The 23,691-nt window shown below is 40.0% G+C and overlaps 1 protein-coding gene across 2 annotated transcripts in view; it reads left to right on the top strand.

The window, feature by feature from the left end:
• Positions 1–23,691, top strand: part of NT5DC3 (5'-nucleotidase domain containing 3) — an 83,271-nt gene that overhangs the window by 5,508 nt on the left and 54,072 nt on the right. For both annotated transcript variants that reach the window (XM_089651826.1, XM_089651825.1), the window contains exons 2-4: positions 5,726–5,910; positions 10,539–10,613; positions 12,771–12,826. In XM_089651826.1, the coding sequence (XP_089507952.1) occupies positions 5,726–5,910; positions 10,539–10,613; positions 12,771–12,826 (316 nt within the window). The remainder of the gene's footprint in view (positions 1–5,725; positions 5,911–10,538; positions 10,614–12,770; positions 12,827–23,691) is intronic.

Here is a 23,691-nt window from a genome sequence, read left to right as displayed (position 1 = left end):
TCAGCTGCATAAGGGGCTTGGAGAGCTGTGGGAGGAGAAACGGCAGTACACTGATCTTCCCAGTGATTAGCTGTGCAGGGGGTCTGTCAGCACAAGTTTTGGCCATTGGAGCACAAGCTCACTGTTCCCAGCACAATCAGAAGACTGACCACACCGGGATGGATTTGCTCTGCCTAGCTTGGTCAGTCTGAAATAGGAAAATTGACAGGAACACCAGGTATTTCACACAAAGAAAACAGGATACTTTTTCACACAAGCACATGTTACAACGGACACATACCAGGAATATGAAATGTTGGGTTTGATTATACAAAATGATGCACTGGCACATAAAATAAACATTTTAGAGGGACAAGTATGTTAAAATAGCAGAAAAATTAGAATACGTGATGGTATATAATATCCAGATACAGTACCATGAATGTTGAACACATTTGTGATATCTTCCCCAAATCGCAAGGTGTTGAACGAAGTTCAAAAGATAACTCTCAAAGTGCAAAGCAAGAGGACAAGTAATTCATGGATATATTTAAAGAAAGTGAGAGAGATTATGCAGATCTCATTCACATGCTTTGGCAGTGTCCCAAACTGCATTGGTATTGGGAGTCGGTGGTAGACATTCTTAACACTGTCTTCTAAAGCACTGTAGAGTTGGACCCAACATTGTATACTGGGAATAATGGTAACTTGCTGTCTTATCAGATTACGTCATTATCCAAAGTGCTATTTTAGGCTCATAAATTGCTCTGTCAGAACTGGAAATCTGAGACCCCCACACCCTCCACTTTGGACGAGTGGATACATGCTGTGGGAAATACCCTACAATATGATGGGTTAATATATCTTCACCGTAGATGCCCTGCAAAATTAAAAAAATTGTGAGAGCCCTGATTGGCTACCCCTGGATTTAGTGCAACATGGATTGCTGTAATTTCCTCTGCTGACCGGGCCTAGCCCACATTTCCATGGGAGTCAGGGTTGAGACTGCCTATATGTTGAGCTGAAAATTACTGAGGCCTCTACTTACTTGGCTTTTTGCTCTATGTAAGCTGAATCCATGTCCGTATACTACTGTGATGTTGGTTTGACTTTGGTGTGTGTGTGTGTAGTGTTCACAGCTAACCATTTTTAGAAAAGCAGTAAACTATTTCTGTCTTGTTCTTTTGTATTGAACTGTATGTCTAAAAGTTTAATAAACCTTCACTTTCTGATTTAAAAAAAACAAAAAACTTAAGTTTGAAATCTTCCGCTTGGAAAGTACCTGGAAACTTACAGTATTAAATCTACTGCTCTTGGCCACAGTACTAGTTTCTGCAGAACTGTCTCACCTTTTCCTCAGAAAAGTCTTTGCACTAAATTGTCTTTTTGTGTATGAAGTATTATTCTTTAAATGTCTGGCTCCCACAGTGAATCATTGGAAGAAGTTCCTTTAGTTTCCAAATAGACTTAAAGCAATACTAATCAGGGCTTTGTTTTTCTGAGTATGAAGTGCATTTGAATTAATTTTTTTTTTTTCAGTCAGAAGTCTGCATATTTCCATTTATTCCCTCGCGTCGCACACACTTTTTTTTTTTTTTTTTTTTTTTTTTTTTTCCCGTCTTACTAAGCAGTAAAGTTATTTCTAACTGGCTAATTTTTCAATAGTTTGTTTGGTTGCTCAGTAATTGTGAGCTTTTCCCTGACATGAAACACCGCTAAACACAATTACTCAGAACTCCTGAACAGCACAGTTTAGGTTTGACTCAGAAAGTGCTGCTGTATCTGAATAATAAAAACACAAACTTAACTGAACCCCAACAGGATTGCATTTGCTTGTTTATTTTGGGGCAGGGTAGAATTTTTTTTGACACTCTAAATTTGTTCTGGAAATTTTTGCAAAATGAGGCCAAAATAACTTTAATCCACAATATTTAACTGTCACCTTTTGTAGCCCCAGGAAAAGGATAAAAAAAGTGGATGTTCCTTTTCAGTCTAGAAGTAACATTGCATAATAGTCAACTCTACTCCCCTGCTTTCCTGTGGTGACTGAGACCTGCCAAGGAAGACTTGAAAACTTGGTAGTTTTCAGCTTTTTTTTTTTTTTTTTTTTTTTTTTTCCTGTATGGGGGAAAATCCACATCCTATACTATGTAAGCCATTGACATTTTGCCTATGTAAGGATTACTTGGTTGCTGCCTGTATCTAGGCATTACATAAGTATGAGAGTGCAGGGTTGGTTTAGAATGTAGAATATAATAACCAATCCCCATTGCTATGAAACTGAATGACCCTTTTATTTCTCAAAGTGTGATGTATAGTTTAGTAAACATTATATTCTGCATTTTTTTTCTTAAATATCTGGAATCTAGCATGGTCTTTCTCGCATAAGCAGAACCTGTCAGTGGGGTTTATAGTTGAACTCTTGGGGGGAGGGAGGTTAATACTTACAGCTGGCCCCCTTCCCACTGCAAGGATTAACTGCTTGTTTTGCCCAGAAGATGATGAATTAAGTGTATATGTATATGTGTGTATATATATATATATAACATGCCTCATTCCTCCCTTCTTTGGCAGCCACTGATCTCCTCCATTGTTCAACGCTCTGGAAGGTGAGTAGCCCACAGCAGCTTCCCATAGAGTAAGAAATAAGGTAAGTATAGTGCCTTATTCATAATCCTTTAGGCAAAACAGGCAGCTAACCCTCGCAGTGGGGACAGGAACCCACTGCAAGTGTGTGTGTGTGTGTGTGTGTGTGTGTGTGTGTGTGTGTGTGTGTGTGTGTGTGTGTGTGTGTGTGTGTGTGTGTGTGTGTGTGTGTGTGTGTGTGTGTGTGTGTGTGTGTGTGTGTGTGTGTGTGTGTGTGTGTGTGTGTGTGTGTGTTTTATATATTTGTTTTGTTTTTCTCCGCTGAAATTTATACAGTATTATCTGCACATAACGTTAAAGTCCAAATGGAACCAAAACTTTTTTTTCGTTTTGGATAGAGTTGAGAAAGTTTGCATCCCCCATCAGTTTGTGGTTTTTTTGTTTTGCATTTATGTCCTTTGTAGAGATTTCTGCTTATTTTATGCATATTACGACAGGAGTGATGGGAGATTTCTTCAATGGGTTTACAGACAAATAGACACATGGAAGAGTGGGGAACATTTTGCCTTAATTGCTGTCAGTGGCTTCCTGTTCCTGAATAGCCATAGTTAAAAGAGAACGCCAATTAATTATAGCAAAAAGGAATAGCCCATTAAAACCTAAAACCAACTTTTGCAGTAATCATCTTCAATCCAGAGTTTTTCTAAGCAGTGCTTTTTTCTTCTGCTAAATCATGGTTGGGCAAATCCCAGGAGCCCGGTAGCCAATGCTTTTTAACCGCTTTCCTGCAGCCCTTTTCCTGTGGTCCTACCCGCACCGCCTTTTGTGGCTACGGATGTCAGTCACTGGGTCCCGGCCGGAGATTCCCCACCAAGAGCCAGCGATTGTTGTGTAAAACTGACAGGGGAGAGACCTGTGTGTAAACACAGGTCTCTCTCCTGCCAGCAAGGACATGCTGCTTTGTATTTCTCTGCAGAGAAATATAAAGCAGCAGGTCTCCCTAGTAAAACACACACAGCACATAATGTTAAACCACATACAGTTAACCCTTTGCCCCAGATGTTAACCCCTTCCTGCCTAGTGTTAGTGCAGTGTCAGTGCTTTTTATTAGCACTGATCACTGTATTAGTGTCATTGGGATGTCAGTGGCAGTTAGTCAGTTCCCACCCAGAGCCAGAATCCCACTATAAGTCGCTGATCGCCGCCATTACTAGTATAAAAAAAAAATGTAAAAAATTCCAGTGTATATATACTGCCATTTGTAGACTCTATAACTTTCATGTAACGCAATTAATTTACATGTATTGGGATTTTATTTTAGCAAAGACCTGTAGCAGAATACATTTTGGATTAAATTTATAAAGAGATGTTGTGGGGTTTTTTTTTTTTTTTTGCCATGGATGTTTAAATGTGGAAAAAAAAAACCCATCTGTGCTTAGACACCAAACTATCAAAGCAATAAAGCAGCTTGCACATTCAATAGGCAAAAAGTAACAAATATTAACAATTCAGTGCAGCGCTACCAGAAGAGTAAAAAATAGTAAATATAGTTTTTTTAGTATTAGTTTATTCAAACACAGGTGGTCATATAGGATCCTGCGGAAACTGTCAACTTCCACCCAATATAAAAGCCTCTGACCAGAAAATTTGACCAACCCAACATAGTTACCCAGCGTGACTACACCCTGCGTGTTTCGTCATCAGAGACTTCATCAGGGACATATCCAGCATGCTGTATTGAGCACTTAATATAGAGCTTGGAAGGACACTCTAGATTCTCTCTGAATCTGGCTCTCTTTCAAGCACCAACTCCTACCTGTATATGTGGATCCTATATGGACTTTGTCGCCACCTGTGTGTGTTTGTTTTTTAGTATTGCTTTTATTTTTATTTAAATTAGATTTTATTAAATTTTTAGTATTTTTTACGCTATTGATAGCGCTGCACTTAATTGTTAATAAAAAGTAAAAAAAATAGTGGGTTTGTTTTTTTTAAATTTTATTTGTTTATAACGCAAAAAATTAAAAAAGGCAGAGGTGATCAAATGCCACCAAAGGAAAACTTTTTTTTTATTTGTGGGGAGAAAAAGAGGATATAAATTTCATTTATGTACAGCGTTGCATGACCGCGCAATTGTCAGGTAAAGTAACGCAGCGCTGTATCGCAAAAAATGGCCTGGTGAGGAAGGAGGGTATATCTTCTGGAGGGCAAGTGGTTAATAATTAAAGCTGGTGTCTATCGTTTGAGGGTTTTCTCTAGTTGTTGTCAATGGAGCTTGCTCGTAAAGGGGGAAAAAAAAATCATCCTCCTGGCACGTGCATTACACAGATGTGCTTCTGAATTCCATATTAATTTGTCCACCCCTGTGGTTGACGTCATCAGTCTTGATGGCCAGCATCATTCAGTCCACTTCCTGTGACCCCAGGTCATCCTGGATCAGCCTGACTTGACAGGGAAAGAAGTAGCAGTAAATGAGCTGATCTTTGTCACTCTGCTCTCTCCTCCTATTGGCATGTTACTTTTTTTCAGAACTTGAGCTGATTGATTTTACGCTGCTTCTTCCAGAGGCTAATACCAGGTGAAATTCAGTTACTCTACTGTTTACATTCCAAAAACTCAAACATGTTCGAGTGGTAATAGTTTTTGTTTGTCTATGGGGAGGTAGCTTTAGGCTTTGGTATATTCTTCAGGTCATATCAATAGCATTAAAAAGGTTAACTAGACAATTCTATGTCTTTCACATAGCTCATCAAATGTTTGCATTTGTTCAGTCTCTAAATATGTATGCATTGGAGGAAAGCTTTATGGCTCCTTCACACCAGCTTCATTGGGTAGTGTTGCCCATTACAGTTCCCTGAACAAATTTTTTTATGTATTATGGCTTGAATTTACACCAGCGTGTACTAAAACAAAAAATGTAGAACAAGCTGCAATGCATAACCGTTACGCACAGATGTGAAAAAGATCAAGCACTACATTGCAATTTAACAATCCATTGCAGCTCATGTGTTATGTGCACCTTAATGCACACTTGCTGGTGTGAATGAGCCTTTACAGCATTTTGGAGCAACAAGCTTTGTGTTGTATTTTTTTTTTTTTTCTTTGGAAGAAAATTTCTATTTCATCTTGGGTCTGATATTGAATTTTTTGTCTCTTGCAGAGCTCATTCCCGCCATTTCTAGCAATCTGTTCAATCCAAGTGCCATCTTTGCTAACAATGAGATGAGTCTTGCTGACATTGAAATTTATGGCTTTGATTACGACTACACACTAGCCTTTTACTCTAAAGATCTTCACACCTTGATTTTCAATACTGCTAGAGATCTACTAATCAACGAGCATCGGGTAAGATGAGACTCATAAAAAAAATATTTTTTTTTTTGCCTGAGTGAACTAAATATGAAAGGCAAATGTCTAGAGCCTAGACGTATGCTCCACATTGTCATATACAGTAATGACTAAGAGGATGTACTGGGGAGTTCACAAGCAGCCATGTTTTAGACTGGATGTACAGTGTTCAGTTGTGATGCAAATTATCAGAGTTAAAAAGTTATTTGAGTTTTTTTATTTCGGTATTAAGCTGCCTATACACGGGCCATTTTGTTTTGTTCAGCCAGCCGATTCAGGAACCCTCTCTGCTGTGTTTTTGTATTCTGACAGCAGGGACACTCTTCCCCCCCCCACCTGTCTGCTGTCAGAATACACTGATCAATGTGGCAGCTGATCGAACTGAAATTTGCGATCAATAGATTAACTTCTCATGAACTGGAATAGCCATGCATGGATCAAACTTTTGGCCTGTGTGGACCCTTTATCTTAGTTCTTATCAACTGTTGTGTTTTCTTTGTAGTTTTTTTGGGGGTAAAGTAGGGAAATGATGAAAACTCCTGTCCAGATTGTTTCTTTTTGTTCCTGTCTGTGTTTGAAACACACTGTACTGTCAATGATATCCATTTTTTTTTCTGCACTAACATACAATATGAAAAATTGTATGTCAGTGCAAATAAAAAAAAAAAAAAAAAAAGATCATGGACAGCACCCAACTGTTTCTGTCGCAAGTGCACTAATACAGCTATAATCGCCTCAAGCAAGATGGAAGTTCCTGTCTACGTCCCAATGTCCTTTCACTTTTTCTCTAAGGTGCAGCAGGAAGTGAGAGGAAATTGATACAAAATGTGGGCAATCCCCTTTTTATGTAAGTTGTCACCAGAATGGGTATTCCCCACTGAAGGATTTTTACCCTCAATATTTGGATCTTTCAATCCAGAAGAAAAAAAAATTGTGGTAAAAGAAAACACTTGAAATTTTTGAGGACATGCACACACCCACCCACTCCCCCCTCCTCTGTGGATCATCATCTCTTTGAATGAGTATATCTTTTGGCCTCCTATGTTTTCTTGATTGCGCTGGTTTCTGCCATAAATCGCAGGTAAATCCCATGGCCTATTTTGTAATGGCTAGAAGCATTGATTTGCACAAGCATGATGGTCAGGATAAACTGTACAGTTATAAGATATCTTTTTTCTGAAAATCCTGGTTCTGCAACTTTAGCAGAAATCAGTGATGTGTGTCTTATAGCAACCCCTTGCATTTCTGCTCTACTTGACTATTATGGCATTGTGGAGGTAAGATTATCTTTAAGTTCTTCTGTACTTTTTATTAAACCCATGCTTTTTTTTGGTGTCATTTTCAGTTAGAATTCCCCACTGCAGAAGGTCCGCAGCATCTGTATCTTATAAATGTATTCCTAGGAGATCCACCAAACTTGTTATAATCCACTATACAATATTTTTACACTGGCTTTAATATTCTATTTAAAGCAGGGGTGTCCAACCTATTGACTTTCCTGGGCCACACTGGAAGAAGAGGAATTGTCATGGGCAACACACAAAATACATTAAAAATAAGGATAGCTGATGAGCAGAAATATTTGGCCAGACCACAAGTTAACGGTCACTGATATAGATAATGTACCTATATGAGTAATAAAAATTCACTTTTTAAAATTTTTTTTATTCGAAAAGTAAGAGCGCAGCATAAAACTAGTGTGATATTTAACACTGTGTTTGATAAACTAACGCAACAATATCTGGTTCAATGGGTGTAGTAGCAATTCATCAATCAATGAATTCTCAAGGTCCTCTTCAGATAGTTTCGTACTAATTTGCCCTTCGTGTGCTTCATCCTTTGGAAATAGTTGCTCACAAATTATAGGTGCTGCCGAAATCTGATGACATAAATGAGTGAGGGTGAATAGTGGGAAATTTTTCTTTGGGAAGATGAAACCTAAAAGTCCAGTTGAGATGCTGTCAATTTTTTCTTCTGGCTCATGTGTTTGCTAAGTGTAAATGCATTTCTATTGAATTCCTTAAAGAATCAGCATTTTTAAAGTGGTTCTAAAGCCTAAACATTTTTTTCTTTTATGTATTCCTTGCATTTAAGGTAAAAAATGTTTAGGCATCAGCATCCCCCCCTCACCCCCCCTTTTTACTTTTACCTGTGCTCTCATTCGATCCAGAGCTGTGCACACCTGCAGTTATTCTCTCCCCTCTTTCATGTCTTGCTTGGACACAGGGAGCCATTGGCTCCCAGCACTGTGCAGTCAAAGCCACTGATGAGGGAGTGGGGGGCAGGACCAAGTCTTGCTGTCTGTGTCAATGGATGCAGCAGCGGTGGCTTGGGAACGAGCATGTACAAATGCCCCCATGGGAAGCTGCCCAACATACCAAGCATACGGGCTGAAGATGGCAAGAAGAGAAATCTCTGGCTATAGGCCATAGATGGTGTAGGTTGTGTGTGGGTATTTTTGCCGCCGAGCTATTGTATTCTGACAGTGGGACTCCTCCAATGTCTGAATACATTGATCATCAGTTGCAGTTGAATTGCTGCTAGCTGCTAATCCACAAAAGTTTGCCAAAAGTTGCATTCAACAGATGTCAATCCTTGAATGACCATATATGGATCAAACGAGGGCTAGTCCATGCTGAACTGGCTAAATTATGATTCATCTGTGGGCAGCTTTAGTCTCCTGGTCAGTAGGAGGGGACATTTCCGTAATAGGACAAAAAAAAGATGTTTTTTTACCTATTCCCTAGATATCAAAAGATTTCCTAGATTGTAAGCTTTAAGGTATCAGGGCCCTCTGATTCATATTGATATGTACTGTAACGTCTGCCTTTATTTTGAAAAGTGCTGCGCAAATTGTATTTTATTATCATCATCAAGGATTTACATAGCGCCAACAGTGTCCCTGAAGCTTAATTATACTAATAAAAATGTCCAAGCTTGGTCAAGCTGGTTTTTACTTGTGTATGTTTATCAGTGTGCTGTCCTCCCATTTATTTATTTTCATATGGTACATATCCAGGGTGTTGACTCCTTCTACACTGAGAACAAGGATCTATACAATTGTTTTCTGACCAGATTTGATTGTGTGGCAAACATAAGTGTTAATAGTGATTTTGTTTTGTTTTTATTACTGTATGTGGGAAGCTTGTGATTTTATAAAATTTAATATTTCCGTTAGCTATATCTATTGGTTTTTAAATATATATTGTGTAGAAATGTTAGTTTACAGTAAATCTGTGTGGATTCCAAGAGGATTAACCCCTTTTAACCACCTGCCCTCCTGAGGATTTACCCCCCTTCCTGACCAGGCCATTTTTTCCGTTATGCCGCTGCGTTACTTTAACTGACAATTGCGCGGCCATGCAACGCTGCACCCAAATGACATTTCCCCCCCCCCCCCCCCCCCCACGAATAGAGCTTTCTTTTGGTGTTATTTGATTGCCTGTGCGGTTTTTATTTTTTTGCGCTATGAAGAAAAAAAAGACCAATTTTGAGGTGGAAAAAAACAATAGTTTTGACTTTTTGCAATTAAACATGTTCAGTTAAAAAATGTAATTAAAATTTAGGCTAAAATGTATTTTGCTGCATGTCTTTGCTAATAAAAAATCCCAATACGTGTAAATTAATTGGTTTACGTAAAAGTTATAGCGTTTACAAATGGCAGTATAGATGCTGGGATTTTTTATTTTTACTAGCAATGGTGGCGATCAGCGACTTGTAGCAGAACTGCGGCGGGCATTCTGATACTGGGGGGGGACTGACTTGGTGTCACTGACATCCCCAGTGACACCAATATAGTGATCAGTGCTAATAAAAAGCACTCACACTGTACTAATGGGCAGGAAGGGGTTAACATGAGGGTGATCAAAGGGTTAACTGTGTGACATTTTACATCGTGTCCTGTGTTTGTGCTTCACTGTAAGCACACTGCTATGCACAGCCATGTAAAGCAGTGTGCAGGAGCTAACCGGGGAGAGAACTGTTTTGTTTGAAGTGTCAGTCCCCCAACCACTATCACAGTTTTGGTGATGGTTTAATAATCATAGGTATACTATTGGATTTTAGACTCAAAATTTGTATGACTGTATTTTTGTACCTTGAAAGTCCCATTTAAAATGGAATTCTGGGATAAAAAACAAATCTACTCTTAAAACTGCTCCCATCCCCGTTCCAAAACCTGTACCTACTACCCTGCGGAAGAAGGATGCATATACTTACCTACTCTTCATGTGAACTCCCCTGTGTCAGCTAGCACCCGGCTACAGGGCAGAGAAGGGAATGCTTCAATAACTAATGCCTGAACAGTGATATCACCCATAGGCTTACTATGGGCCATCTGCTGTTGGCTTTCTCCTCTACACTGAAGATGCTGCTAGCTGACAGAGGAGCTGATCATGTGACTGGACCAGAGTGACCTGAGAACCGATAAGTATCACTTTTCCCTTCTACATCAACTCTGGCAGAGCTTTCTGTTGAGTATAACTGCCATTGTGCAGAGGAGCCAAGAGAATAGAGCATTTGTGTGTGTCTTATATAAAGTCAGGACTGGGGCTTTAGTGGCTATATTGGTTAATATAGTCTTATCTATTCTTCACCTTCCCTTTTTTTTTTTTTTTTTTTTCCAGTATCCAAATGAAATTCAAAAATATGAATACAATCCAAACTTTGCAATTCGGGGTCTACATTATGATGTTCATAAGGTAAGACTTGTACCATTAAATTTGTGTAAATTGAGCTGATCTCTAAATTGTAATACTAGGCTGGATTAAAACATGTTTTTAGCCTCATCACCAGAGGGTGGAATAATCCACTTAATTTTGAATAGGGAAAATCAGTAAAGTGTTTGTTGTATGTGTGCTTGGTTTCATTGTGGTATGTGCATTATTTACCCCACTGCAGGAACTTAAATGGGCTACACACCACAGTTTTTGAAAAATGGCTTTTGGCTGCTGATCAACAATGTGTGCTTTTTCCAGCCATTATCTGACTTGCTAGTCCTTTTTTTAAGCTGATCCTGCAAACGTCATGGACAGGTTTGATGTCCTGGAAGTCAGATGATGTTTGGAAATGCACATGTTGTTTATCAGCAGTCCAAAGCCATTTTTGAAAAATGTGGTGTGTAGGTTGCTTAAATTCCTGCAGCAGCGTAAATGACACGCGTATCACAAACACAAGTACACATACAATGGACATTTTACGGACTATCCATATTCACAATTTTGTGGATTGTTCCGCCCTCTGGTGATGAGGCTAAGAAGTTTTCAATCCCTCCACATAAAATACAGTGGCGCAGATTTTGAGATTGGACTAAGTCTCCCATATAGTTCCTAAGCAAAATAGCCAGGCCTAAATTCTACAGACTTTTACAGATTGCACCTAAAATTGTGTGCAGCATGGGCACTAGGTTTAAATGACACCACTGTGCAAAAGTATTCAACTCTTTGTACCATTTTTGCTTGTATCTAAAGCCAAAGGTGTGGGTTGTTGTGTGTTGGTTTTTTTTTTTTTTTTTTTTTTCTTTCTCAGTTTTGGATAGAACCCTTGTGGGGCCCCATCACCCTCTGTGACCTTGCTTAGAGAGATTTTCTCTCTTCATCTTGTCCTGGTGACCACTGTCAATGGTCTTTAAAAAGAAGAAAATTCTAAAAAAATATTGTCAACAGATTAGGAATATAGAAAAAAAGATTACAATGGGGACACTTGTTCCTGTGACAAACGTCAATAGGATTTTCCTCAGAGATTTTCTCACAGTTCGTGTCTATAGATCAGAAAGTGAAATTTCCTTAATTGATATTGGCCATTTCGTACTCTATCCAAAGATCCAAAGTGGGGAAAAAAAAGCATTGGCATTTTAGACATTTTAACATTGCTGCAAATATTACAGCCAAGTCAGTGAATGTGTTTTTTATTTTTTTTGTAGTCTTTCGAGTAATTTTTAAAGGCAGAATATATTTTTTTTTACCTTTACTGCATTAAGGGAAAAAACCTTCTGCATGCAGGTTCCCCTACAGCACCCTAAATAGATCCCTGAGCCCGATATCGGTCCAGCTATGTGTATGAGAGCAGAGGCTCTCTCGCTCCTCATTTGCTCAGATACAATGGCTCCTGCTGCTGTCAATCCTAGCCAGTGATGAGCTGGGAGTGGGGCCAAGCCCCATTCTATGTGTCTTGTGGACACACAGAATCTGCTCAGAAGCGGGCATGCATGAGTGCCCCCCAGAGCAAGTGGCTTGCACTGGAGGCACTTGGTGGGGGTGGAGCCAGGAGCACCAGCGGAAGACCTGTGGAGAAGAAGAGGATTGGAGCAGCACTGTGCAAAACCATTGCACAGAGCAGGTAAGTGTAAAATGTTTATTTTAATAAATAAAGCCAAGCTTTACAATCACTTTAACCGCTTCCTGTCCGCCCTATAGCAGAAGTACTGCTACAGGGCGGCGTGTGTAATATACACGTGATTTTGCATTTCCAGGCAGGAGGCGCGTGTGCCCTACCCGAATCGCCATTCGTGGCCGCGGCTGTCAATAAGTGATTTACTTGCCGGTGATTGCCGAGGGTGGAGAACTGTTTGTAAACAAAACTGGTCTCCTCCCTGTCAGTTCGTGTACACTGGGTGGGTTTTGTTCAGGTTTAGATCAACTTAGATATGACTTACTGGGTGGATGAGCAGCAGTCATCCTCTGAACTCGTCTCTAGCTGAGTATCGAATGTACACTCTCTTGTTTGATGTGTGTTGTGGTGTTTTTTGCATAAGAGCACCATAAATGTGAAATGTTAAGTTCTGCGAGTTAGAAACAATTGCCAGTGATGTTTATTCTAATTGGTTATCAAATTTTTCACAATTTATCTTCTTTCAAAAGGCACTATTGATGAAGATTGATTCTTTTCATTACATTCAACTTGGAACAGTGTATCGGTGAGTTAATGATAACCTTTTCAATTCCAATACTTCCACAACATGTAAATTATAGTATTAAATGTTTTTAATGTAACATGTATAGCTACTATTTCTGCTATTGTCAGACTAGTCATTAACTGAATGTTGGAAGAGAAGGAGTGGGGTATAATATGTAAATAACACAGTATGCCCTCTTCTTCTGACTGACCTACTAGTACCAGAACATTTTATGATTTTCAGTGTATGTGTTTGGATTGTGCAGGTCTGTGGTTTCAAACAAAACCTCTAAGCAACGAGTCTGAAGGACCAGGGCTCCCAGACTTAACACGTCCAGTACCTTCCAAAGATATGGCTACTCCACACTATTGAAAGCTATGGCCGCATCCAATGATAGAATGGCCCTATCTCCCATATTATCTGAGGGTAGTTTCTGGTTCAAGAAACGTCTGGGTATGTTGATGGTAAATCATCGTGTTGGTATAAACTCCATGTTGGTCAGGGTGCACCTATTTCTGCATAACCCTGTTAAGTCTATTGGCCAGTACCTTAGCTAGTTATTTAACATCAGAGTTTAGAAGAGAGAGAGGTCATTAGGATTTCAGAAGCAAGTTCTCCTTGCCTGGTTTTGCAAGAATGATAATGGCTACTGTATTCATGGAATCAGGGAGTTGATGAAGTTCATAGGCCGAGTTCAACACTTCCAACAACTCTAGTAGCAAAACTTGTATAACTCTGATAGGAGGCTGTCCAGGCTTGATGCTGATTTTTTTTTTTTTTGTGGGGGCTTCATCCGCCACTGCACTCAGTTCCTTTAAGATGATGGTGGAGTTTGATAGTTTCCTATCTGCAGCAGTCTAGGGGCCTAGGAAATCAATCAAGTGATGCGCAGGGTAGTGCACTTTTGCTACTGTATAAGTCGCTATAAAACTTTAGGAAGGTGTCTGAGATCACAACATGGTCATGAGCAATGTATCCTTTTAGCAGTGGTAATAGAAGCTACTGTATGTGGTGTCTGGTTTTGGGAGCTGGCTATAACCGCCAGGAGGTGCCCCGTGTCTTCACCATCTGCAAAGTATTGACAGTGAACAAAAAATTTTTGATCTCTGCCTTGTCCTGCACCCTCTGTTTATAAAGTATTTGGGCGTCTTTCCAGGAACTGAGGCACTGGGAAGAAGGGGCAGACAAGTATTGCTCTTTGGTTCTACGAACTTCATCAGTCTCCCACTCCCAACTCCAATTTTTTTTTTTTTTTTTGTATACACTTTGAGCAACAACCCCCACGGGGAAGCCTTCATGGTGTCCCATGCAACCATAGGTGAAGCGGACTGTTAATATTGAAAAATTCCCTGAAGGAATTTTAGATAAAATCATCCTCCAGGATTACCTTCAGCCAAAAAGGATTAACTCTCCAGGTAGAGCGTCTAAGAGGTCTGGGAGGGCAATATACTTAAGACTAGGGGAGAGTGATCTGATAGACCCCTGGCCTTCTAGGAAGCTTCAACAAAGGTAAAGTAGAATGGAATCGATACCCAACACTATATCCTGAATAGAGACTGGTAAGAACAAGAAGAATATTGTGTAGAATAGGGGTTACGTAACCGCCACACATCCCTCCAGCCTATTTTGTCGTGTGAATGGAGTAGAGGACTGAGTTCCCAGAGGAAAGCTATACCAGGTTCACAAACTGCATTATAATCCCCTACCAGCAGAAAGGGAATCCCACCGTCATCCGCCATCAGCTGTGCGATCATCCAGTTTACCTTGCTGTTGTAAGGTGGAGGCACATATACATTGCCCAACCAAAAGGAAAAGGTGTTCATCTTATGCAGCAGAAAAATATATCTCCCTTTTCAAGTCTACAATAGATTTTTGACAGGAAAAATTAACCTTCGAGGATATTGGGATACTGACCCGCCAACCCCCCCCCCCCCCCCCCCATGCATACGCCGAGTAAACCGAGTGATATTGCGTCATAACTTTTGCGTATGCCAGAGGGAGATAGAATACTATGTTTGGAGTCTTTGGAGCCTCACACGTTCCAGGAAGTAACATTCAGTTCTCCAGCCGTTAGTGACTGTAGAGAATCACAGGCAAACAGTAACTTTAAAAGATCAGCTCTCTCTACTAAGGAAAAGCAACAGGTTAAGAAACCCTAGAGGTCAGAGTATTCCAAGTGGTGTAGACAGGGCAGTGATGAGTCTGGTAACACAAGTGACGAGATGCATGTACTTGGGCAGGAGTATTGGTCTCGGTTATTGCGATCTTCAGAAACTGAGGAAGGATAACTCCCCAGGAACTTCAAAAACTGCATACACTGCAAAACAAGAAAGTAAAACAAATATAAACAAAGTATAATTCCCGCAGGAATTGTACTTTGCGAAGCCTGCGTTTCACCTCATCATAATGTGCCCATAACTTCTGTACTTCCCTCGAGAAATCAGGAAAAAGGATATTTTGGAGCCATTTATTTCAATAGGCCACTTAGTGCGAGAATATTATCCCTATCTCTGTAGTGGAGTAGCTTCAAGATAAAAGGGTGAGGGTTATTGCCCAGAGGAAGTGGACGAGCAGGTATGCTGTGCACCCTTTCCATAGCGAAGAATGGTGTAAGATTTTTCTTATCAAAGGTATCGCGTGTGTGTGTGTGTGTGTGTGTGTGTGTGTGTGTTGTGACAGTATGAACGGCGAGGTGATAGAGGGACGCATACGCTCATACCTGACAATTTTAGGTGGAGTCCACTCCGGGTTTTCGGGGCCACAGTTAAGCAGGTGGGTCCGGACCAGAGTTTGGGCTCCACTGATGACCACCAACAGGTGATATAAAAAGGGCAGGGCTGGAACAAGGAGTCGTTCGTGGCCTGGGACTCAGAGAGGTGTTCTGAGAGAGCTGTGTGTGTACTATACCTACAAGAAAAGGTTTGCGTTTGTTTTGTTTGGGTGACAGGGAGAAGCCCTTCACCTCTGAGGAGAGAGGAAATGTCTCCTGTTTAGTTAGTGCCTGGATGGCAAGGGTTTATTTTGATGTTTTGTTGATTTTGATATTTTTTCAAACCTTTTTAAATAAAACTGACAACCAGTCAGATTTTAAAGAAAGCCTGCTGTGCGGTCTACCTTTTTCCCAGGGAAGGAGATCCCCCACCTGAGCTAACCCCACAATATATATATATTTACAGTTGTGTTCAAAATAATAGCAGTCAGACATCACTAACCTGATCAATCAATGTTTTTGGTAGAAATTATATTTCTGCATGGCAAATAATTTACTAGCAGGTGTAGTAGATTAATAGAAATCCAACAGACCCAACAGTCATGACATGCATGCTGCTGATTCTGTGTAATTGAATCACTAATTGAAAGGGGCATGTTCAAAATAATAGCAGTGTGGCGTTCTATGAGGTCATTCATTCTTTGAAAAACAGGTGGCATTTATTGCCCGTATTTAAGGAAGGAAGGCAGCAAATGTACATGCTGGTTACAGTGCATTTCTCTCTGAAATTCTGAGGAAAGTGAGTCGTTCCAGACATTGTTCAGAAGAACAGCGTACCTTTATTAAAACGTTGATTGGAGAGGGGAAAACCTATAAAGAAGTGCAGAAAATGATAGGCTGCTCAGCCAAAATGATCACAAATTCTTTAAAATGGCAACCAAAACCTGAAAGACGTGGAATAAAGCGAAAAACTACCATTCGAATGGATAGAAGAATAGCCAAAATGGCAAGGACTCAGCCAACAATCCAGCTCCAGGAAGATCAAAGAAGGTCTAAAGTTACCTGTGAGTACTGTTACAATTAGAAGACGCCTATGTGAAGCCGAGCTATCTGCAAGAAGCCCCCGCAAAGTCCCACTGTTGAAAAAAAGACTTGCTGAAGAGGTTACAATTTGCCAAAGAGCACATTGACTGGCCTAAAGAGAAATGGCGCAACATTTTGTGGACTGATGAAAGTAAGATTGTTCTTTTTGGGTCTAGTGGCCGAAGACCATTTGTCAGACGACCCCCAAACACTGAATTCAAGCCACAGTACACTGTGAAGACAGTGAAGCATGGTTGCACAAGCATCATGATATGAGGATGTTTCTCATACTACGGTGTTGGGCCTATTTATCGCATACCAGGGATCATGGATCCATTTGAATACATCAGAATACTTGAAGAGGTTATGCTGAAGAGGAAATGCCCTTGAAATGGGTGTTCCAACAAGACAACGACCCCGAACACACCAGTAAACGTGCAACATCTTGGTTCCAGACCAACAAGATTGACGTTATGGAGTGGCCAGCCCAATCCCCGGTTCTTAATCCAATAGAAAACTTGTGGGGTGACATCAAAAATGCAGTTTCTGAGGCAAAACCATATGTACAGTCAGGTTCATAAATATTGGGACATCGACACAATTCTAACATTTTTGGCTCTATACACCACCACAATGGATTTGAAATGAAACAAACAAGATGTGCTTTAACTGCAGACTATCAGATTTAATTTGAGGGTATTTACATCCAAATCAGGTGAACGGTGTAGGAATTACAACAGCTTGCATATGTGCCTCCCACTTGTTAAGGGACCAAAAGTAATGGGACATTTGGCTTCTCAGCTGTTCCAAGGCCCGGTGTGTTATTCCCTCATTATCCCAATTACAATGAGCAGATAAAAGGTCCAGAGTTAATTTCAAGTGTGCTATTTACATTTGGAATCTGTTGCTGTCAACTCTCAAGATGAGATCAAAAGAGCTGTCACTATCAGTGAGCAAGCCATCATTAGGCTGAAAAAACAAAACAAACCCATCAGAGAGATAGCAAAAACATTAGGCGTGGCCATAACAACTGTTTTGAACATCCTTAAAAAGAAGGAACGCATCGATGAGCTCAGCAAAACCAAAAGACCCAGAAGACCACGGAAAACAACTGTGGTGGATGACCGAAGAATTCTTTCCCTGGTGAAGAAAAAACCCTTCACAACAGTTGGCCAGATCAAGAACACTCTCCAGGAGGTAGGTGTATGTGTGTCAAAGTCGACAATCAAGAGAAGACTTCACCAGAGTGAATACAGAGGGTTCACCACAAGATGTAAACCATTGGTGAGCCTCAAAAACAGGAAGGCCAGATTAGAGTTTGCCAAACAACATCTAAAAAAGCCTTCACAGTTCTGGAACAACATCCTATGGACTGATGAGACCAAGATCAACTTGTACCAGAGTGATGGGAAGAGAAGAGTATGGAGAAGGAAAGGAACTGCTCATGATCCTAAGCATACCACCTCATCAGTGAAGCATGGTGGTGGTAGTGTCATGGCGTGGGCATGTATGGCTGCCAATGGAACTGGTTCTCTTGTATTTATTGATGTGACTGCTGACAAAAGCAGCAGGATGAATTCTGAAGTGTTTCGGGCAATATTATCTGCTCCTATTCAGTCAAATGCTTCAGAACTCATTGGATGCCGCTTCACAGTGCAGATGGACAATGACCCAAAGCATACTGCAAAAGCAACCAAAGAGTTTTTTTAAGGGAAAGGAGTGGAATGTTCTGCAATGGCCAAGTCCATCACCTGACCTGAATCCGATTGAGCATGCATTTCACTTGCTGAAGACAAAACTGAAGGGAAAATGCCCCAAGAACAAGCAGGAACTGAAGACAGTTGCAGTAGAGGCCTGGCAGAGCATCACCAGGGATGAAACCCAGCGTCTGGTGATGTCTATGCATTCTAGACTTCAGGCTGTTATTGACTGCAAAGGATTTGCAACCAAGTATTAAGTGAAAGTTTGATTTATGATTATTATTCTGTCCCATTACTTTTGGTCCCTTAACAAGTGGGAGGCACATATGCAAACTGTTGTAATTCCTACACCGTTCACCTGATTTGGATGTAAATACCCTCAAATTAAATCTGATAGTCTGCAGTTAAAGCACATCTTGTTTGTTTCATTTCAAATCCATTGTGGTGGTGTATAGAGCCAAAAATGTTAGAATTGTGTCGATGTCCCAATATTTATGGACCTGACTGTGTGTGTGTGTGTGTGTGTGTGTGTGTGTGTGTTGCCCCACCCAACCTTGCCCAGGTCCAAAGGGTTTACTGTGTGTGTTTTGTTATGGGGCTGAGTGTGCTTTCCACTGTAAGCACACTGCTTTGTATGGCTCTACTATGCTGACAGGGGAGAGATCTGTGTGGTTTTACATACAGTTCCCTCCCTCGTCTGTAATACCTGGCAATCACCATGTGCCGGCAAGTAATCACCGGCCGGGACCCGGTGATTGACAGCGAATGGTGCCGCAGGTAGGGCGCGCGTGTGGCCCGTGCATGCCCCCTACCCGGAAATGCTAAATCACGTGTAGATATACGTGATTTCTGCTATAGGGTGGCGGGAAAGTGGTTAAATTACATGATTAAACTTTTTTATTCAGAAGTTACAAAAATAAATAGTAACAACAAAAATGTAAACATAAAAGGAAAATATGTGCTTTACATCAATAGGGACACCAATGCTGAGGCACTAATTCTCCTAGTGATACCAAAACTGAGGCACTGTTCCTCCCACTGACGCCAACGGTGGGGCACTTTTCCACTGACGCCAGCGGTGGGGCACTGTCCCTTTTACTGATACCGATGATGGGGTACAATTCAACCACTGATACAAATACTGAGTCCCCACAAAATGGTGTGTCCCGGCACAAAGATCCACAGTTTGGGGCCCTGGAATGTTCTTACTTGTGTTGTCAGTGGCTGTCATCCATCTGAGTGGAGTGTCCTCTGTCCTCTCCCCGAATACCTGGACTCCTCATCCCTCCTTCAGCTCCAGGAACAGCAGTGCCATGAGTGGTGGAATGTCGGGGTCCCGGCGCCCGATTCTTGGGATCAAAGTGGCCACTGCATGCCAAGTCACACCCATCTTGTCCCTGTACACCGGAGGGGAGCCCACCCACTGCTCTAGAATTGCTCAGTCAGTGGAGCTCATGGCCCCGCCTGCTCCTTCCTCTCTGTGGCATAGTATACAGCCCAGCGTGCCGCTGCCTGTCTCCTGTTATGTGCAGACTGTCAGCACACACTAGCCCCCACATTATTTCCACTTGCCAAATGCGAGCAGGCGAGTTGAAATTTCAAGGCCTGTATGTATGTGTTTGTGTGTGATGGCCGTACGGCCATCTTTGAAATGTTTAAACCATTCAAATTTCTTACTGTGGCTCATCACCGTACTGTGCTTGAAATCTTTTGTAGATAACAGGTTTAATGCCTTCATTCACAAGAAACTTCATCACCACACGCTGTTCCATGCATGCACAAACACTGTCGTCTGCCATCTTGATTAATGGTCTCTGGACTGGCCTGCGACGTGTGCCACCTATCAGTAATAGGATATACTTGCCACTTCTGCGTGTGGTACTGCCACGCTAGCATTCATTTTTACACCTGTAAAATTTTCAAGTCCCAGTTTGACTTGAACGCCTCCTTGTACTCATAAGTGATTCCCTTATGTTGGACAGCTCTGCTGTATTTGGAGAGCTACTGGTGTATTTTGCAATAACTATTTAGAAATTTCATGGAAGCTGCTCAAAACAAAACATTGGTAGACTGGTAAGATTTGTGAAAAATATTTAATTCCAGTGGTTTACACAGAATTTTTTTCTGAAAGAAAACCTTTTATCCCTGATCCCATGTAGTGACATTGATTTGAGTAATGTTCATGGAGGAAATTTTTAAATTGAAAAACATGGATTAAAATTAATGTTAACTCATTTGACAAGAGTTGGGTCTTCTTTCCTTTCCTTCTGTGTTGTGTTTTAGGTGCATTAACCTGTATTTTCTAAAAAAAAAAAAAAAAAGAACAAGCTTTAACACTTTTTTTATTACATGTAATTGTAATATACATTAACTTCTTTCTCACGCAAATGTGGCTTGGAACAAAGATTTCCTTTCAACTCCATGCTGAGATTATTATTCATGTGAGAGTGCTTATATGCTGTCAGCCTAAGAATGGGCAAACCACTTAGTCTTTATAGCTGCTTTCTATGACAGAATCTAATAGTTAATGTATGTTATTTCACGGTGGTTTTAATCTTCTAATTGAGCTTTTCATTTTCAGATTTGTTTTTCCTTTGCACGATGTTTGAAATGAGGATTGAAAAACTGCTAAATGCAGACAAACTGGCAGGGTGAAAACTGGAACATGCTATGGAAGCAGTGTAGACCAGCTGGCAAATAAAATCTTTTTGCAGTTTTTTTTCTTTTGGTCTTGGAAATGAAGAGCCTAAAATTAAACTCTTGGCATATATATATATATATATATATATATATATATATATATATATATATATATATATATATATATATATATATATATATGCCAGTTAAAGTAGGCAAAACCTTTTTTTTTTTTCTTCATTGTGGATAGAGCAAGGAAGGGTTATAACCTGTCAGTTTTTTTTCTCCTACGATCTGTGTCCCATTGCAGAGATTTCCCTTCACTTCCTGTCCCATAGCTAAACAGGAAGTGAGAGGAAATCCCTGCAAATTAAGGGAATTCCTTGGGGACCCCCAGGTCACCAGAACTACTGTCCCAATTGGAAGACCTCCCCTCTATTACTGTTGTGTGGACAAGCCACAATTTGGGATTTTCTTTTACTTTTCAGTTTCAGTGATAATGGTAAACAGGACAAATAGGGTGAATCTCATTAACAGGGACACAGATAGCAATAAAAACCTGACAGATGTTCTAATGTATCTCCACACTTTCCAAAACTAAAAAAATAAGTATTGCTTTTAGTTATACTTTAACCACTTGCCCTCCTGAGGATTTACCCCCCTTAATGACCAGGCCTCTTTTTGCTACTCAGCGCTGCACTAATTCAACTGATAATTGTGCAATCATGCAATGTTGCATCTAAACGAAATTTACGTCCTTTTTTTCACACAAATAGAGCTTTCTTTCGGTGGTATTTGATCACCTGTGCGCTTTTTATTTTTCACGCTATAAACAAAAAAAGACCAAATATTTTGAAGAAAAACGATATTTTTTACTTTCAGCTATAAAAAACATAAAGTAAACTAAAGATGAGTTATAAATTTAGGCCAAAATGTATTCTGCTACATGTTTTTGGTAAAAAAAAAAAAATCCCAATAAGTGTATACAAACTATGGTATAGATACTGCAATTTACGACTTTTTTTGCTATACAGCGCTGCGCTAGTTTAACGGACAATTGCGCGGGCATGCAATACGGTACATAAATTAATGTCCTTTTATTAACACAAATAGTGCATTCTTTTGGTGGTATTTGATCACCTGTGCACTTTTTATTTTTGGTGCTATAACCAGAAAAAGTTTTGAAGAGAGAGATTTTTTTTGAAAACAATTTTCTCATTTTGGTCATAAATATCTAAAAAAAACTAAAATTTCGTCATAAATTTAGGCCAAAATGTATTCTGCTACATGTTTTTTGGTTAAAAAAATCCCAATATGTGTATATTGATTGCTTTTTGTGAAAGTTATAGCGTCTACAAACTATGGTATAGATAATGGAATTTACATAGCTTTTACTTTCTGACTACCCATCACATTTCTTGAGGTGCTAAAATACCAGGATAGTACAAACACCCTCAAATGACCCCTTTTTTAGACACCCTAAGCTATCTGCTGAGAGGCATATTGAGTCCATGGAAGATTTATTTTTTTCCACAAGTTTCTGGAAAATGAAAAAACCTTTTTTTATTTTACACGATGTTGTCATTTTAAATTATTTATTTCTCACACAAGCCATGGGTATATATGGAATTACACCCCAAAATACATTCTGCTACTTCTGCTGAGTATGGGGATACCACATGTGTGAGACTTTTTGGGAGCCTAGCCACATACAGGAGCCTGAAATCCAATGACCACTTTGAAAGCCTGAAGGTGCGTAACTTCCTCACTACCTATCACAGTTTCGAAGGCCCTGACATGCCAGGATAGCCCCAAGCCCCCCCCCCCCCAAATGACCCCCTTCTGGAAAGTAGAAACCCCAAGGAATTTAAAAAGAGGCATGGTGAGTATTTTGCAGATCTAATTTTTTCTCACAAGGTTTTGAAATATAAAAAAATATTGAAAAAATATGTGTTTTGTTTTTTTCTTCATTTTTCAAAAAACTTGAGATCTGCAAAATATTTACCGTGCTTTTTTTTATCAAATTCCTTGGGGCGTCTACTTTCCAAAAAGGGGTAATTTGGGGGGGTTAGGTGCTATCCTGGCATTTCAGGGCCTCCAAAACTGTGATAGGTAGTCTGGAAGTGTAATGAGGAAATAAAGCCCTTTAAAAGCCCGAAGGTGCTTATTGGATTTTGGGGTCCTGTACTTGGCTAGATTGCCAAAAAGTCTCTCACATGGGCTACCCCCATACTCGGGAGAAATAGCAAAATTTATTTTGGGGAGTAATTCCACATATAACCATGGCATGTGTAAGCAGTAAATCATTTTAAATGACAATTTTGTGTTAAAAAAAAAAAATATAATATATATAATTTTCCAAAAACTTGTGGTAAAAAAAATAAGTTCTATTGATTCAACATTCCTCCCCGCAAATAGTTTGGGGTGACTACTTTACAAAAAGGGGTCATTTTGGGGGGTGGGGGCGTTTTATGCCCAGCATTAGAAGTTTATGCCACACATCATTCACTCTTCTAACCACCTGAAGACCAAGCCTTTTTGTTCACATGAGAAATCTGTATTTTGTGCTAGGAAATTAATTTAAACCCCCAAACATTATATATTTTTTTAAAGCAGACACCCTAGTGAATAAAATGGTGGGTACTACAATTTTCATGGCACATAGTACTCACGCAGCGATTTTTCAAAAGCAATTTAAAAAAAAAAAAAAACAAAACAAAAAAAACACTTTTTTTTTTTTTTTTTACTTTTAA

Source organism: Staurois parvus, unplaced genomic scaffold (assembly GCF_062004578.1).
Source record: "Staurois parvus isolate SC_StPar_1 unplaced genomic scaffold, SC_StPar_1.0 ptg000025l, whole genome shotgun sequence".
In the NCBI taxonomy this organism is placed as follows: Eukaryota; Metazoa; Chordata; class Amphibia; order Anura; family Ranidae; genus Staurois; species Staurois parvus.
Note: the sequence above shows the minus strand (reverse complement) of the source record. Positions and strands in the feature narration are given on the sequence as shown.